The sequence below is a fragment of the Pelophylax lessonae genome (genome assembly GCF_965119305.1).
Source record: "Pelophylax lessonae genome assembly, chromosome: 5".
Classification (NCBI taxonomy): domain Eukaryota; kingdom Metazoa; phylum Chordata; class Amphibia; order Anura; family Ranidae; genus Pelophylax; species Pelophylax lessonae.
In genome coordinates, this window is record NC_138772.1 from 553,509,450 (window position 1) to 553,527,247 (window position 17,798).

General features: G+C 44.0%; 1 protein-coding gene across 1 annotated transcript in view; it reads right to left on the reverse strand.

Moving 5' to 3' along the window:
* The window catches only part of SETD2 (SET domain containing 2, histone lysine methyltransferase), a 134,556-nt gene that overhangs the window by 72,055 nt on the left and 44,703 nt on the right, over positions 1–17,798 (reverse strand). Inside the window, exons 4-6 of the mRNA XM_082259038.1 lie at positions 14,291–14,422; positions 11,889–12,017; positions 11,681–11,804 (exon numbers count right to left, since the gene is read on the reverse strand). Of these exons, the coding sequence (XP_082115164.1) occupies positions 11,681–11,804; positions 11,889–12,017; positions 14,291–14,422 (385 nt within the window). The remainder of the gene's footprint in view (positions 1–11,680; positions 11,805–11,888; positions 12,018–14,290; positions 14,423–17,798) is intronic.

A 17,798-nucleotide genomic window follows, 5' to 3' on the forward strand; every position in this document is an offset into this window, starting at 1 on the left:
AAACTTTTTTTTTTTTTTTTCAGACCCCCAGCGCCACAAAAGCCCCTTAGTGTTACCTGCTAGGGATCCCTATCGATCGATCGAGAGAGAGAGAGATAGACCCCCAGGCTCACCACTTGATGCTCAGAGTTTAACTGCAACAGGTTACAGCGCTGTCTTGACAAACAGGAAGTCTTTTGGCTGGCTGCCCAGGAAGAAAGGAGGCGGCTCCGCCCCTCTGCACGCCTTCCGGCGCCTCCCCCAAGCTCCACGAGGTGTTTGGATCACCTCAAACATGGCCGCCCCCATGCTGGAGACACGAGGCTACGCCAAAATGGCGGCTCGTGCGATCCAGCAAAAAAAATGGCGGCGGCCTGTACTGAATAGCGGTGTGCTGCAGGGCACACAACACTCTCTCTGCATGGGGATATGGCGTGGTTGGCGGTACCGGCCCTGGCGGACCGCATGGCTATTCGGGAGGCCTGCTAATAGCTGGAGATCTGATTAGGAAGGCAGTCTACATGTCCGTGGCTTCTGACTGGTAGGTAGCTTATTCTTAACACCGTAAGATTCCCAGAATGCCACAGATTACATCTTTTTAACATGTATACAATTAGATTGTTAGCTCCCAAACCAAGCCTCCTGGCTTTTTGCACATAAAATCACACTCAAAGTAGGAGGATCTGTGTCATGTTATAGGATAGAGAGGGACTCTATCTTACCATACAGAGAGGGGCCCGCGTTCACCACAAGACCCGTCAGGGGAAAAGGGGGAACATACTACTCACCATACCGGAACCAGGCGGGCACCAACTCCTGACAGTACCCCTCTCCACCGGAGCGGGAGGGCTGTCGACCGATACGGACGCCGTGACTCATGGTCTTTGGCGTTTCAGCGAGACGTTTAACTCGCGTGGACAGTCCTTTAATGGGACTTTGTCGCGGCCGACCCAGCGCGGAGCTATGGCCTGCACGCGCTCGTAGGCTGAACTGGGGTGACCACCGGATCTCAACATCCAGCCCGTCGCCCAGTTCAGCTTTCTTGCTTGAAGATCTCACAGGAACACTGGAGAAAAAAAGCTGTCTAAAAAATCCTTTAAGAAAAAATTCTTGCCAGGACCTAAGATCCCAGCAAGGTATCTAGGTCCTTACTCCTAACTAGACAGAAAATAACTGATTTGCTGAGGCAGAGAGAGAGAGGATATACCCTCTGGGACTGCCCCTAGGGTGTGGCCAGAGCTTTTTAATTTCCTGTCTAGTCCTGCTCCTGTGGAGGCAACATAACCCGAAGGTGGTGTATCACCGAGGACTACGTCTGTCAATGAGCGCTAGAGAAATGGATTTTACGGTAAGTCAAAAATCCTATTTTCTCTTTCGTTCATTGACGGACACAGCTCCTGATCTTCATAACCATTGGGACGTCCCAAAGCAGTGTTAAACATGAGGGGTGGTGAAAGAGTGTATCAACGTGCCTTACTGAAATATTATATTTCATAATACATTTCAGCTAGGGCCCATTCTACGATGGAATGTGGGCTCTTGCAAATGACATTAACGAGTCATTTGACACACCTCATTCATACACCCTGGTCCCTTGGCAGTTGTATTTTGCATATAGACAACAAGACATTGATAGGTGTTTACATTTTAAACACCTTTCCATTCATTCATTTGGACACTTAACAAGTTAGGAGATTACTGACACCACCTAAACACAATTGACAATTGCTTACATTAACACATCAGACAGCGGAACACAGACGGATCGGCTCTCCCACAAAACACAATTTCAGACACAAGACACCTCACATTGACAGAGATGTATAGGGAACACAAGGGCCTTTTCATGTATTGTTTCTGTGAGATATGTTCTATTGATAAGTTGACCCATGAATTGTAACTGGTTTAAACGGGGTTTTGCTGCCCAAATTTCCTTTAAATGTGTGAGCGAAACTTGGAATAAACAGATGTGTCTACGCTTTGCTTAAGTGCTCTGTGTCGTCGCATCTCCTGGCCAGCGGAAGGAGAATTCACTATACAGGGGGAGTTGGGACTGAAGGGCCGCATATCATCTTGTAATTGCCTCCTGACAAGATTGAGCTAACAGTTGGGAACAGAAAGAAAAAATTCTCAAGACTAAACCATAGCCAACCAGGTAACAGGAGCTCAACCAAAAACAACCGAAGCCCCCCTGAAAATCATGACACCCCTCTTTGGGAACAGCAGCCTGCAAAACCTTGCGGCCAAAAGCAGCATCTGCAAATGCCAACACATGCACCAGCAGGTCTGGTCTCCTGGTGCCTTCCCTCTGTCCTGAAGACAGGGAAGTGAGAGGTTTCTGAAAGATGATTGATAAGGCAAAAACATGCACCTTGAGGGCAGATAAAAGGTCGAGACCAGATTGAAGAAAGGCCAAAATATGAATCACAGCATATTCTCCAGGACTCAGCTGTCTGTCCCCACACTAGGCAAAGTAAGCCTTTCATGTGCAATGGCAGGTCTTGCAGGAGGTAGGTATATACAGAGATAACCCTTTCTTTCAGGATTTGGGTTTCAACAGCCATGCTGTTAAAGCCAGCGACTGAGGAGGATAAAATAGGGTGCCTTGCACCAGGATGTCTGGTCTATTTTGAAGAGGTAAATGCCTGTCCACCAGAAACCCAAGTATGTCCATGTACCATGTCCTTCTGGGTCAATATGGGGCTAGAAGGATCTCATAACTTTTTCTACCTCTATCTTGCATAGAAGTTGAGGGAGAATCTTTTTCGGAGGGAAGGAACAGATCAGCCTGAATGAAGTTTAAGAAATCACCAGGGCATCTACTGAGAAGGCCAGAGGATCCCTTGTCTTGGCTATGAATTTGTTCAGCTTTTTGTTGAACCTGCAAAGCAGGATGTCCACATCTAGTTTCTCCCAACTTTGATACAGACTATGGAAGACCTTTAGGTTACATGCACACGGGACGTTTTAAAAAGTCCTTTGAACGCTGGAACTTGACAGCTACAGAAAGACTTTTAAAAGCGCGCGCTGTGTCGTGTTGAGCAGCGTTTGCGTTCAGAGGCGTTTTTTGGAAAACAGATCTGGAAACACACACTAATATATATATATATATATATATATAGCCCTAACCCAAAATCTGCATAGTTGGGTCACCCTGGCATGGCAGAGTCAGGTCACCCTAAACTCCGGTCACCCTGACATGGCAGAGTGGGGTCACCCTGGCATGGCAGAGTGGGGTCACCCTGGCATGGCAGAGTGGGGTCACCCTAAACTCCAGTCACCCTGACATGGCAGAGTCAGGTCACCCTTACATGGCAGCTGCATGACCCCCACTCTGCCATGTCAGGGTGACCGGAGTTTAGGGTGACCTGACTCTGCCATGCCAGGGTGACCCCACTCTGCCATGTCAGGGTGACCAGAGTTTAGGGTGACCCGACTCTGCCATGCCAGGGCGACCTGAGTTTAGGGTGACCTGACTCTGCCATGCCAGGGTGACCCAACTATGCAGATTTTGGGCTAGGGGTATATATATATATATATATATATATATATATATATATATATATATATATATATATATATATATATATATATATATATATCACACACACACACACATACATACACATATATATATATATATATATATATATATATATATGGCCTCCGGGTGAACGCGTTCGGTCGCGTTTTTGCGTTTGAAACGCCGGTAAACACACGTTCGAACGCAATTAATTGCTTTCCAAAAAACAACACTGAACTCAACTGCCTGTAAATGCCTGTAAATGACCCTGTGTACATTGACAGATAAGATAGCATAGAGGAGGGTTCAGGGGCTTCTTAAAAAAACGCCCAACTGCTCCTAAACGGCCATTTAAAAGTTGCTGTGTACGTGAGGCCTTAGGGTGCAGAAGCCACAGCCCCGGTTCTAGGAGTTGGTGGCTTAGAAAGTCTACCTGCCAACTATCAAAACCAAGGAGGTGGATGGCAGAGTGTGCTGGAATGTGAATTTCCACCCAGAAGAGTATCTCTTAGGGCAGCTCGACTTCTGGTGCCCCCTTGATGGTTTATGTAGGCCAGAGTCTGATTGCAGCCAGACTGGGTGACCCTCAGTTAGGGAGGTCCAGTGTAGTAGAATACATATTATCACCCTCACTTCCAGGAATATAGATGAGAAGCCTTGACTTCTCTGGGAACCCGGTCTTCTGGACAGTTTAGAGTTGTAAACTCCTCCCCAGCCTGCAAGACTGGCATGCGTTTTCACCTTCTTCCGGGGAACGAGGAGGAACGGCTTCCCCCGACTCCAGGGCAGAGTTGGAGATCCACCATGGAAGGGAGAGATTTGTCCCTCATCTCTGCATTTATCTGGCTGGATGATACAATTCAGAGAGCGGATATATTTGTTCAGTGAGGTGAGGATGGTAAGTGGAAGTGACCTGAATTAAAATTGGGCAAAACTGAACTGCCTTGAAGGAGGCTACTATTAGGCCCAGAACACTCAAGCAGAAGTGAACTGAGGGGTGCATGTTTGTGACCCTTAAGAGGCAATTATTTTTCTGAAGAAAGGAAAACCGGGGCTGGGTCCGTGTCCAAGTAAGAATGTGGGACTACAGACGGTGCCAGGTCTGGAGGGCAGAGCTTGGAAAGCTGATTAACCAGCAAAGGGTTTGAAGAAATTGAATAGTCCTTTGGACGTTGGCAGACAAGGTTGTGGCTAAGGAGTCACTCAAGAAAAGGTTGTCCAAGAACCTTGTGACACGATTGCCTTGGATATGCAAAACAGCATAAATTGGGGTAAGCACTTTTGTAAACTCACGGGGTGCAGATAAGTGCCTGTATGATGGGGCTAAAACTGAAGTCCTGGTCTCCAACAACAAAAAGCAGCAAGCGCTGATGTGGAGTAAAAGATGGGAATGTGTAAATAGGCATCTTGTATGTCTACAAATGTGAGGATTCTCCCCTGTCTGATAGAAGCAATAACAGATGGCGTTGATTCCATACACAACATTGGAAAGCGAAGAAATCTGTTTAAAGATGTGAAGTCCAATACAGGGTGGACGTCCCAACTTGGTATCAATCTGTGAACAGGTTTGAATAAAAAGAACCTCAAAACCTTTCTGCTGAAGGAACTGGTACCATGTGCGGTGGATGGGCCACGTTACGCAGCCCTCTGGAGCGGTTTCTTTTGGTGTCTTTGTGGCCAAGCCTTCTGGGTAGGCTCCCCCTGGGCGAAACTACCATTATGCCTAATTGGAACTATGCACAAACTACTTTATTCCAAAAATGAGTGGATTTTATCATGATAAAACGACCCGTGGTTGAAAGAAAGAAATTTGCTCAGTTTATGGCTTTTGCCTACGGCACCTTTAACAGGCAGGTTCAGCAGAACAAGATTTTTACCAGAAAATTCGGTGGATATGAACAGAGATAAGGGACATTGTAGAGACTTGTTGGGTTACATAATCTAGAGCAGGGGTCTGCAAACTTTATGAACAAAGGGTCAGTTTACTGGCCTTGAGGTTTTCGAGGGGTTGGACTGTTGGCAGAAGGATTAAAAAAAACAGCGTCTGTGGGAGCAACGGCGCACCTTCGTCGGCCTCAGTGGGAGCAACGGCGCACCCTCGTCGGCCTCTCTGGGAGGAATGGTGCCCCGTCATCGGTGTCTGTGGGAAGAATGGTGCCCCGTCATCGGTGTCTGTGGGAAGAATGGTGCCCCGTCATCGGTGTCTGTGGGAAGAATGGTGCCCCGTCGTCGGTGTCTGTGGGAAGAATGGTGCCCCGTCATCGGTGTCTGTGGGAAGAATGGTGCCCCGCCATCGGCGTCTGTGGGAGGAATGGTGTCCCGTCATTGGTGTCTGTGGGAGGAATGGTGTCCCGTCATTGGTGTCTGTGGGAGGAATAGTGTCCCGTCATTGGTGTCAGTGGGAGGAACAGTGCCCCGTCATTGGTGTCAGTGGGAGGAATAGTGCCCCGTCATTGGTGTCAGTGGGAGGAATAGTGCCCCATCACTGGTGTCAGTGGGAGGAATAGTGCCCCATCATTGGTGTCAGTGGGAGGAATAGCGCCCCATCATTGGTGTCAGTGGGAGGAATAGCGCCCCATCATTGGTGTCAGTGGGAGGAATAGTGTCCCATCATTGGTATCAGTGGGAGGAATAGTGCCCCATCATTGGTATCAGTGGGAGGAATAGTGTCCCATCATTGGTTTCAGTGGGAGGAATAGTGCCCCGTCAATGGCGTCAGTGGGAGGAATAGTGTCCCATCATTGGTGTCAGTGGGAGGAATAGTGCCCCGTCAATGGCGTCAGTGGGAGGAATAGTGCCCCGACATTGGTGTCAGTGGGAAGAATAGCGCCCCGTCATTGGTGTCAGTGGGAGGAATAGTGCCCCATCATTGGTGTCAGTGAGAGGAATAGTGCCCCATCATTGGTGTCAGTGGGATAATAGTACCCCATCATTGGTGTCAGTGGGATAATAGTACCCCATCATTGGTGTCAGTGGGAGGAATAGTGTCCTGTAATTGGTGTCAGTGGACGGCATGGTGCCCCATGGACCAGATAAAAGTAAGCAAAGGGCAACAGCTGGCCCGCGGGCAGCAGTTTGGAGACCACTGATCTACAGATAAAGAAAATTGGGTCATGTTCTCTATCAAATTGAATTATATAGTTAGCAATAGTCTGGCAAATAGACCTGGCAACAACTGCAGGGCTGGACTTGCAGGGGCAAAGGAGGCGTTTATAAAGGACTTAAAAACGCCTATCAATAGAAATCCTAAAATACCAAACATCCTCATTAGGAACTGTAAGGCTACATTCACACCTGAGCGTAGCGTTTTTCGCGCGTTTTTTACCGCGATTTTACCGCGATTTTTGCGGCGTTTTTTACCGCGATTTTACCGCGATTTTTACCGCGATTTTTGTGCAGGCGTTTTTAGATTGAATAGAGATCAATGGAAAACGCCTGTAATCTGCCCAAAAAGAAGCTCATGTACTTTTTTGAGCGTTGGGCGTTTTGTATACAGCGTCAAAACGCTCAGATGTGAACAGGGGCCATTGAAATGAATAGGATTTGTCTTGTTGGGCGTTTTGAGAGCTGATCCTAGAGCAGAAAAACGCCCCAAAAACGCCCCAAAACGCCTAGATGTGAACGGAGCCTAAGGTGTTTATTGAGGACTGAAATGGCAGAATGTACTACAGGAACAGCCCATGTTTTATCTTAAAATCCTTTTCCATTAGATAAATTTCAGCAAAAGCTTAAGAGGACTGAATATCCCTTCAGGATTAGGCCAATCCTCATGTAATGAACTTCTGATCTGTGCGTAGATGGGAAAATCCTTTTTTTTATTTTGCCAGCTTCTTAGTGCCCATAAGGGTTTGTTTTGGCTGTGGACAATCAGGTGCTGCTAGGCAAAAGCCAGTTTGCACCACACCAATCAGCGTATCAACAGTGGGAAGCAACTGACAAGAAGCCAAAGATTGCAGCTCATAAAATGCAAAGGTTGCAAAATCCTCCGCAGCTTCCACTACAATATTTGCATCCCCTTCGCTTTCCTCCATTTAATCCTCAAATAAGCTTGGAGGCTCCATCTGTCAGGGTCCAGGTCTGAACCTGCGACCTCTGCTGTGTCTGGCGATGTCTGCTCTTGCTGAGCCACCTGGGATGCTGGATCCTGTTTGATCTATTGGACAATAATGCCTTGTGCCTGGTTTCTGCTGAACCTCGAACTCTAGACCTCAAAATTCAGACAAAAACTTCGGACAAACAAATTTTTTGCTTGAAATAAAGAATAATCTGAATATGAATCGAATTCAAAATAAGTTTGAAATGTAAACATATCGCTGACAACTGCTGATTCCCTTCAAAGGACTGTGTGTATTAGAATATAGCCGTCTTCCAAAAAAAAAAAAATCTTCCGAAATTTACATTTAGAAAACAATAGAATATAATAGAAAATAAAAGAATAGAAGAGAAAATAAAATAAAAGAATAGAACAGGAAAAAAAATAGAAAATTAAGAGAGTAAAAAAAAAATATAGAATAAAATAGAAAATAAATAGAATGGAAAATAATAGAATAAAACAGAAAGACTATAGCCTTTTTTCAAAATTCGAATTTCAAATAGAATAGAATACAATATAAAGAATATAGATGTCTTCTGAAATGCGAAAAGAATAGAATAAAACAGAATAGAAAAGAATAGAGTAAAATAGAATAGAAAATAAAGGAATAGAATAGAAAAAAAATAAAAATAAACGGAGAATAGAATAAAAAAAAAAAGAATAGATTAGAATATAATAGAATATAGCTGTCTTCCCAAATTTGAATTTCAAATAGAACAAAATAGAATAGAAAAGAATAGAGCAAAATAGAGCAGAATAGAAAAAATGTATTAGATTAGAATGAAATAGAATAAAATAAAAAGAATATAGCCGTCTTCTGAAATACAAATATACTAAAATAGAATAGAAAATAAAGGAATAGACTAGAAAATAAAGGAATAGACTAGAAAAAAAATTAGAATGAAATAGAATAGAATAAAGTAGAAAGAATATAGACCTCTTCAGAAATTCAAATACACTTAAAATAAAATAGAAAATAAAAGGAATAGAATAGAAAAAAAAAATATAGAATAAAATAAAGAATAGATTAGAACAGAATAGACTATAGCCGTCTTCCGAAATTTGAATTTCAAAATTCAAATTTCAAATAGAACAAAATAGAATAGAGAAGAATAGGAGTAAAATAGAACAGAATAGAAAAAAAATGTATTAGATAAGAATGAAATAGAATAAAATAAAAAGAATATAGCCGTCTTACGAAATTCAAATAGACTAAAATAGAACAGAAAATAAAGGAATAGACTAGAAAATAAAAGGAATAGAAAAAAAATTAGAATGAAATAGAATAAAGTAGAAAGAATATAGACCTCTTCAGAAATTCAAATAGACTTAAAATAGAATAGAAAATAAACGAATAGAATAGAAAATAGAAAAAAAATAGAATAAAATAAAGAATAGATTAGAACAGAATAGACTATAGCCGTCTTCCAAAATTTGAATTTCTAAATTCAAATAGAACAAAATAGAATAGAAAAGAACAGAAAAAAATATGCAATAAATTAGATTAGAATGAAATAGAATAGAATAAAATAGAAAACACTATAGCCTTCTTCCAAAATTCGAATTTCAATGAAATAGAACAAAACAGAATAGAAAAAATAGAGTAAAACAGAACAGAATAGAAAACAAATGTAATAAATTAGAATGAAATAGAATAGAATAAAATAGAAAGATTATAAAGAAATTCAAATTTTGAATACCAGCTATTCTTCACAATGAAATTGAATCAATTTGATATTTTCGATTTAAAATCAATTTGAATATTTCAAATCCACTGGAAAAAAATCTAATCCAGTTGATAACAAAAATGAACCGAATTTAGTTACGAATGCAATTAAACGAAATTAGTAACTTAACGAATCGATACGACGCAAATTGTTTTTGTTCTGCACATGTATACTGAACTCTTTGCTCCTCCCATGAACTTACTATATAAGCCCCGCCTTTTCACTTCCTGTTTGCCAGATCATTGTGCTCTCTCCAGCCAATATTTTGCTCTTGGCACTCCTGCTGCCTTCTGTATTTTCACTACCACTTCTTACTGACCTTTGGATTATTTACTGACTACGCTTCTGCTTGATCCCTACCTGCTATATCTGCTACTGGACCCGGCTTGCTCACCTTCTGTTGGGCTGATCCTGAGGACTGGAACCGGGTACTCACACGCAGCAAAACCCAACCCCCTCGTCAGGAGCTCTAGCGCAGTGGTTCTCAAATCCGGTCCTCGGGACCCACTAACAGGCCAGATTTTAAGTATTACCTTGGGGGATGCAGACTAGAATACTGCAATCACTGAGAAGCAAATGAGATCACCTGTGATGTAATTTAGTTATCTTGCAAACCTGGCCTGTTGGTGGGTCCCGAGGACCGGATTTGAGAACCACTGCTCTAGCGGACAACGGATAGTACTTGGACTCCGCCACCTGTTTGTATACCTGCCCTGCTGGTTGTTGGGAACCTCTCTATTGTTATTCCTACTGGTCTCCAAATCGGACTCCTGACTGTGACACTATCTGATTGGTCATTGGTGTCTGGGGGAGGAATGGTGCCCCGTCATTGGTGTCTGGGGGAGGAATGGTGCCCCGTCATTGGTGTCTGGGGGAGGAATGGTGCCCTGTCATTGGTGTCTGGGGGAGGAATGGTGCCCTGTCATTGGTGTCTGGGGGAGGAATGGTGCCCCCCGTCATTGGTGTCTGGGGGAGGAATGGCGCCCCGTCATTGGGGTCTTTTTGCAGTAAAAAAAGAAAACAAAAAAGTGCATTTTCATCTTTTTTTTCTTTTTCTTAGAAACACCAGAAAACATTGCACCAGAAAGACTTTTTTTTTTTTTTTTTTTTTTTAAATACAGGAGGGAAGAGGGGACAGATAGTCGTCAGGAGCCATTTTCACACAGCTCAGCCTTAAATTTAGCCACAGGAGGAGGACAGGGCGGCCCTGAAAAAGAGCACAGGGCGGCCCTGAAGAAGAGCACAGGGCGGCCCTGAAAAAGAGCACAGGGCGGCCCTGAAAAAGAGCACAGGGCGGCCCTGAAAAAGAGCACAGGGCGGCCCTGAAAAAGAGCACAGGGCGGCCCTGAAGAAGAGCACAGGGCGGCCCTGAAGAAGAGCACAGGGCGGCCCTGAAGAAGAGCACAGGGCGGCCCTGAAGAAGAGCACAGGGCGGCCCTGAAGAAGAGCACAGGGCGGCCCTGAAAAAGAGCACAGGGCGGCCCTGAAAAAGAGCACAGGGCGGCCCTGAAAAAGAGCACAGGGCGGCCCTGAAAAAGAGCACAGGGCGGCCCTGAAAAAGAGCACAGGGCGGCCCTGAAAAAGAGCACAGGGCGGCCCTGAAAAAGAGCACAGGGCGGCCCTGAAAAAGAGCACAGGGCGGCCCTGAAGAAGAGCACAGGGCGGCCCTGAAGAAGAGCACAGGGCGGCCCTGAAGAAGAGCACAGGGCGGCCCTGAAGAAGAGCACAGGGCGGCCCTGAAGAAGAGCACAGGGCGGCCCTGAAGAAGAGCACAGGGCGGCCCTGAAGAAGAGCACAGGGCGGCCCTGAAGAAGAGCACAGGGCGGCCCTGAAGAAGAGCACAGGGCGGCCCTGAAGAAGAGCACAGGGCGGCCCTGAAGAAGAGCACAGGGCGGCCCTAAAGAAGAGGACAGGGCGGCCCTGAAGAAGAGCACAGGGCGGCCCTGAAGAAGAGCACAGGGCGGCCCTGAAGAAGAGCACAGGGCGGCCCTGAAGAAGAGCACAGGGCGGCCCTGAAGAAGAGCACAGGGCGGCCCTGAAGAAGAGCACAGGGCGGCCCTAAAGAAGAGGACAGGGCGGCCCTGAAGAAGAGGACAGGGCGGCCCTGAAGAAGAGGACAGGGCGGCCCTGAAGAAGAGGACAGGGCGGCCCTGAAGAAGAGGACAGGGCGGCCCTGAAGAAGAGGACAGGGCGGCCCTGAAGAAGAGGACAGGGCGGCCCTGCAGTGAGGATTTCTACAGGGTCTACAGGGACATCTTTCATTACAGGTAAGTGATATAAATAAAGCTGAAGGATTAAAAGAAAAAAAAAAAAAACAACACCACAGAAGGGGTTTCTATTTTATCCTAATGATCCCACCTCATCATTCTTGAGAGCCATGAAATAATAGTGAATGTTCTTGTTCCGGGCGTACTCCTTCACTCGTCCCTTGAACTCCTTGTGATCCAGAACTTCCCCGCAATACTCCAGCACAAAAGTATTCCTGTGGGGGAGGGGCACACAGTCAGTTAAAAATCATAAGGACTGGCACCGGATCAAGGTTCAGTCATGTACAGAATATTCTTACGGTTTCAGGTCGCTTCCGGCCCGGAGACCCCAGCCTTTCTTCTCGGTTAGGATAGCCTCAACATTGGCGTGCTGCTTCCTCTGAAAACGGCGGTTGGAGCAGTAATCGCCATTCGGACATCTGGAGGAACTGGACAACACAAAATCCAGGAATTAGAATACAGCAAGGCATGCAGCACAATGATAAATCAGTTCACGGGATAAAGAAATTTTAATTTGATTGCTCCTTTTTATCTAGCTTAGAAAAGCTTTCCTGGATGGTTGCCATACCTAGAATATCTTGCCAGGTGCTTTAGGATTCTCATAATTGTTTTGCAACAAATATTCCTCCAATATATCTCTAGTCTTTATTTATCCCTTTATTGATTCATTATGAATTTACTATAAGTTTCTGTAAAGAAGAATCCCAAGTATGGATATTTTTTCAGAGTTTCATTGCACCAGCTTGGACTCATGTAACCATGTATATACCATACCTACGTCAACACAAGGCCCGCCAGGCTATTTCATGTGGTCCTCGCACCTCTCCTGGAGCTGCGACACCCCCCCCCCCCTCATCTGTGCCTCCACTTTGTCCCAGCAGTCCACAGCAGAGAGGAGGAAAGAACTCCCCAGACAGATCTAGTGCTTCTCCGAGAGGCTCACCCCCCCACCCCCCGCCCCAGCTCAGCAGCAAAGAGGACAGATCTCCTCCTACAGATTCTGCACCTCTCTGAACAGCCACAGCACCCCCTCATCTCCGTCTCCCCTGGTCTTAGCATTAAGCTGACTCCAACCCTCCTCTGGTCCTCCTCCAGAACTTGCACTTTCTGCTTACCAGCTCTGCCCCCGAGCTTCTTCCCAGCAGCAGTACAAGGTAAGGGGGGTATACTATGATGTAAGGGAGGTTGGGCGGCTCTTGACATCTGATGTAAAAGAGGGGGGGGGTTGCTCTGGACGCCTAGTCTTACAAATACAACCGGCCCTTTGAAGGCGACCATAATGCTGATGGGGCCCGCAACAAAATTGATTTTGACACCCCTGCTCTAGAAGCTGGAAATCACTGTATAGACATCGCTAAAGCACTAACTTCCGGGTCCAGTGCCAGTTGGCTGCATTGTGAGCCCAGGAGGTTGTTCACAAGGCTTAACCGCCATCAAGGAAGACTCTACAGGTCGGCCACGGGGCATGGGCACCATTCAGAGATGCTTTACACCTCCCCTTACACGCGGCCCTCTACAAGATTTTATCCAGCCCGCAGGTGATGTGCGAAGACTCCGCTCTGATGAGAACCCTGATGTAAGGATGGACCCTGCTGTGGACTTGAACAGAAGAAAAACTCTGTTATAGGGGGTATTCTGATAGGGACCGTAATGGGGACCCTGATGTAAGGCGGGAGGCTAATGGGGACCCTGATGTAAGGCGGGACGCTAATGGGGACCCTGATGTAAGGAGGGACACTGATGGGGACCCTGATGTAAGGCGGGACGCTAATGGGGACCCTGATGTAAGGCGGGACACTAATGGGGACCCTGATGTAAGGCGGGACGCTAATGGGGACCCTGATGTAAGGCGGGACGCTAATGGGGACCCTGATGTAAGGAGGGACACTGATGGGGACCCTGATGTAAGGGGAGCCCAATATGGACCCAAACTTAAAGGGGACTCTGATGGCAAAGGGGCAAACAATGTATTTTTGTTTGACCTTTATTATTGGTTTACATGGAACTTCTCTGCTTTGGTTTACTGAAGTTATTTCTCCCCCTTCTGAATCATATCATGGCGATTACAAAACAAAACTAAAAATGTATTCATTCATTTAAATTTTATTTATAAAACTGATTTTTTTTTTCAGCCCATGAATTTTTATAAAATATACAATGTGGCCCTGAGAAGTTTGTAGAACCCGAAGCTAGACAAGGACTCTGCACAGAGCGCTATTCTGTACAGACAAGGACTCTGCACAGAGCGCTATTCTGTACAGACAAGGACTCTGCACAGAGCGCTATTCTGTACAGACAAGGACTCTGCACAGAGCGCTATTCTGTACAGACAAGGACTCTGCACAGAGCGCTATTCTGTACAGACAAGGACTCTGCACAGAGGGCTATTCTGTACAGACAAGGACTCTGCACAGAGGGCTATTCTGTACAGACAAGGACTCTGCACAGAGCGCTATTCTGTACAGACAAGGACTCTGCACAGAGGGCTATTCTTTACAGACAAGGACTCTGCACAGAGCACTATTCTGTACAGACAAGGACTCTGCACAGAGTGCTATTCTTTACAGACAAGGATTCTGCACCGAGCGCTATTCTGTACAGATAAGGACTCTGCACAGAGCGCTATTCTTTACACTTGCTGACGTGTATAGTGTATAATTTACCATAAACTGTCTCAGTATTGGAACATTTATAGACCTACCACTCGATCATGAGAAGCCGATTGAGACAATCCTCTCCGCAAGCCACCTCTCCTTGGACCCTTTCCTCTTTGGATAGCAGTGGACACTCACATTGCATCCGTTTAATGTCCCGGTGACTCTTATTCTTCTTCCTACAAAGAACACAGGTCATTACAATGGCCATCACTACTAGAATGGAGTTACCAGAAGGCCTTGCCATGCAGGAATGAGAATGCAAAAAAAAATACCAATTTAGATAATTTATCAGATTTACTTAATGAAACATAAAAATAGAGAATATTCATTCGTTCGCTCCTTTTATACTTCTACCAATAGGATGGAGACTTCATGAAGTTTAGGTATGGATATTTTTGCATGGACAGGCCCTGGACCAATGTAACTAAGTGCGGGACCCCCATGGAAATCACTGTATTAGATATCGCCATCACAGCGATTGCCGCTACCTAGGTCCCGTGCCGATTGGCTGTTCTACTGCTTAGTAAACGCAGGAGGTCAATCGCTTGGCACGGGCAACAATCAGAGAGTAATTCATATTCCCAACGAATACTTTCGATTGGTTTGCTCAAAATATGTTTATTGCGATTTTTTTTTTTTTTTTACCAAAAATATATGTAGCAGAATACAAAATTTGCCTAAAATGATGAAAAAAATTTAGATTTTCTTTTTTTTTGGGAAGGTTATATATCAGCAAAATAGAGAATGGATGAAGGCGCTCAGTTATGAATGAGGTAGAGTACTGAAAGATAAATTTTATCTGCTGCCTCAAAGGTTTTAAAAGTGCGCACAATTAAAAATAGATATAATAACAAATGTAGGGCGCTGATAAAAATATGTGATGTATAGTGGAAACCATAAAAAATGAATTCCCTGATGAGGCGCAATTATTATAATAAATCACAATAAATAATCACAATACAACGTATAGAGTGATATTTTGTGATAAAGTGATTCCCTGATGAGGCGCAATTATTATAATAAATCACAATACAACATATAGAGCAGGGATGTCCAAACTACGGCCCTTCAGCTGTTGTGGAACTACACATCCCATGAGGCATTGTAAAACTCTGACAATCACAGACATAACTAGGCATGATGGGAATTGCAGTTCTTGAACAGCTGGAGGGCCATAGTTTGGACACCCCTGATATAGAGTGATATTTTGTGATAAAGTGCCAGTGCTCAGAAATTAATTCTTCAATAAATATATGGTTTATAAATGCAGTTTAAAATAATATTATAAACAACTAATAGTGCCAGTGCTGAATATAGTGCTTTATAAAAAATATTTTATAATAAGAAACAATATAAATACATATGTGTGCAGTGTGAAGTGAAAATGTTATATATCAGAATGTGAAAAATAGTTTTTTTTTTTATTTTTTCAGAATTGTCGCTCTTTTTTTTTTTTTTTTTCCCCAAAATCGCAGAGGAGATCAAATCCCACCAAAAGAAAGCTCTGTTTGTGAGGAAAAAAAAGGACATCCATTTTATTTGGGTACAGCGTCGCACGACCGCGCAATTGTCAGTTAAAATAACGCAGCACCGAATCGAAAAAACTGGACCTGGTCATTAACAGGGCAAATGCTTCCGGTCCAGAAGTGGTTAACCACTTCAGCCACGGAGGGTTTTGCCCCCTTAATGACCAGGCCAGTTTTTGCGATTCGGCACTGCGTTACTTTAACTGACAATTGTGCGGTCCTGCGACGCTGTGCCCAAATAAAATGGATGTCTTTTTTTTTATCTCACAAACAGATTTCTTTTGGTGGTATTTGATCACCTCTGCGATTTTGGGACAATTCTGAAAAAATAAAAAAAAAAACACAATATTTTTCACATTCTGATATATAACATTTTCACTTCACACTGCACACCTATGTATTTATATTGTTTCTTATTATAAAATATTTTTTATAAAGCACTATATTCAGCACTGGCACCATTAGTTGTTTATAACATTATTTTAAACTGCATTTATAAACCATATATTTATTGAAGAATTAATTTCTGAGCACTGGCACTTTATCACAAAATATCACTCTATAAGTTGTATTGTGATTATTTTACTGTGATTTTTTATAATAATTGCACCTCATCAGGGAATTAAATTTTATGGTTTCCACTATACATCACATATTTTTATCAGCGCCCTACGTTTGTTATTAGATCCATTTTTGATTGTGCGCACTTTTAACCACTTAAGCCCCGGAAGATTTTACCCCCTTCCTGACCAGGGGGTATTTTGCGATTCGGCACTGCGTGACTTTAACGGACAATTGCGCGGTCGTGCGACGCTGTACCTAAACGAATTTGACGTCCTTTTTTTCCCCACAAACAGAGCTTTCTTTTGGTGGTATTTGATCACCTGTGCGATTTTTTGATCACGCGCTATAAACAAAAAAAGAGCGTCAATTTTGCAAAAATAATATTTTTCAAATTTTTTTTATATGAAATTCCCCCCCCAAATTAAAGTAAATTAAAATTTTTTAAAATTTTTCGGCCAATTTGTTTTATGCTACATATGTTTGGTAAAAAAAAAAAAAAAAAAAAAAAAAAAAAAAAAAAAAATCGCAAAAAGCGTATTTTGATTGGGTTGCGCAAAAGTTATCGCGTTTACTAACAAAGGGAAAGATTGTCATTTTTGTTTTTTGTTTTTTAACGCGTAATGGCGGCGATCTGCGATTTTTTTTGCGGTACTGCGACATTGGGGCGGACAGATCGGACCCTTGACTGACATTTGTGACACTTTTGGGGTTACCAGTGACATTTCTACAGTAATCAGTGCTATACATATGCACTGTTACTGTAAAAATACACTGGTAGTGAAGGGGTTAACTTTATTTGGGAGGGAGGGGCTGTGTGTATCCCTAGGGGCGTGCTTTCTACTGTGATTGGCTGTGGCTTGAGCTGTAAGGACACTGATCAACGGATCTACATACTAGATCCGTGTGATCGGTGTCTTTACAGCGAGGAGAATGACAGGTGGCTTGTTTACACAAGCTGCCTGACATTCTCCCTCTCCCCCGCCGATCGCCGAGTGACCGGTGGACATCGGGTCCTCTGGTCACACGCGCGGGGGGGGGGGGGGTCCGTGACCACGCGGGGGCGCGCGCTCGCTCCCTAGACCCTCACAAGCTAGTGACGTAGCCCTACGTCACTTTGCCTGTGAGGGGCTGACTGCCGACGTAGATCGGCGTTAGGCAGTCGGCAAGTGGTTAAAACCTTTGAGGCAGCAGATAAAATTCTCTTTCAGTACTCTACCTCATTCATAACCGAGTGCCTCCATCCATTCTCTATTTCGCGGATACATAACATTCCCAAAAAAAAAAAAAAAAAATATTTAAATCTAATTTTTTTTCATCATTTTAGGCCAATTTGTATTCTGCTACATATTTTTGGTAAAAATAAATCCCAATAAGCGTATTTTGATTGGTTTGTGCAAATGTTATCATGTCTACAAACTACGGGAATGATTTATGTCATTTTTATTTATTTTTTAATAGTAAT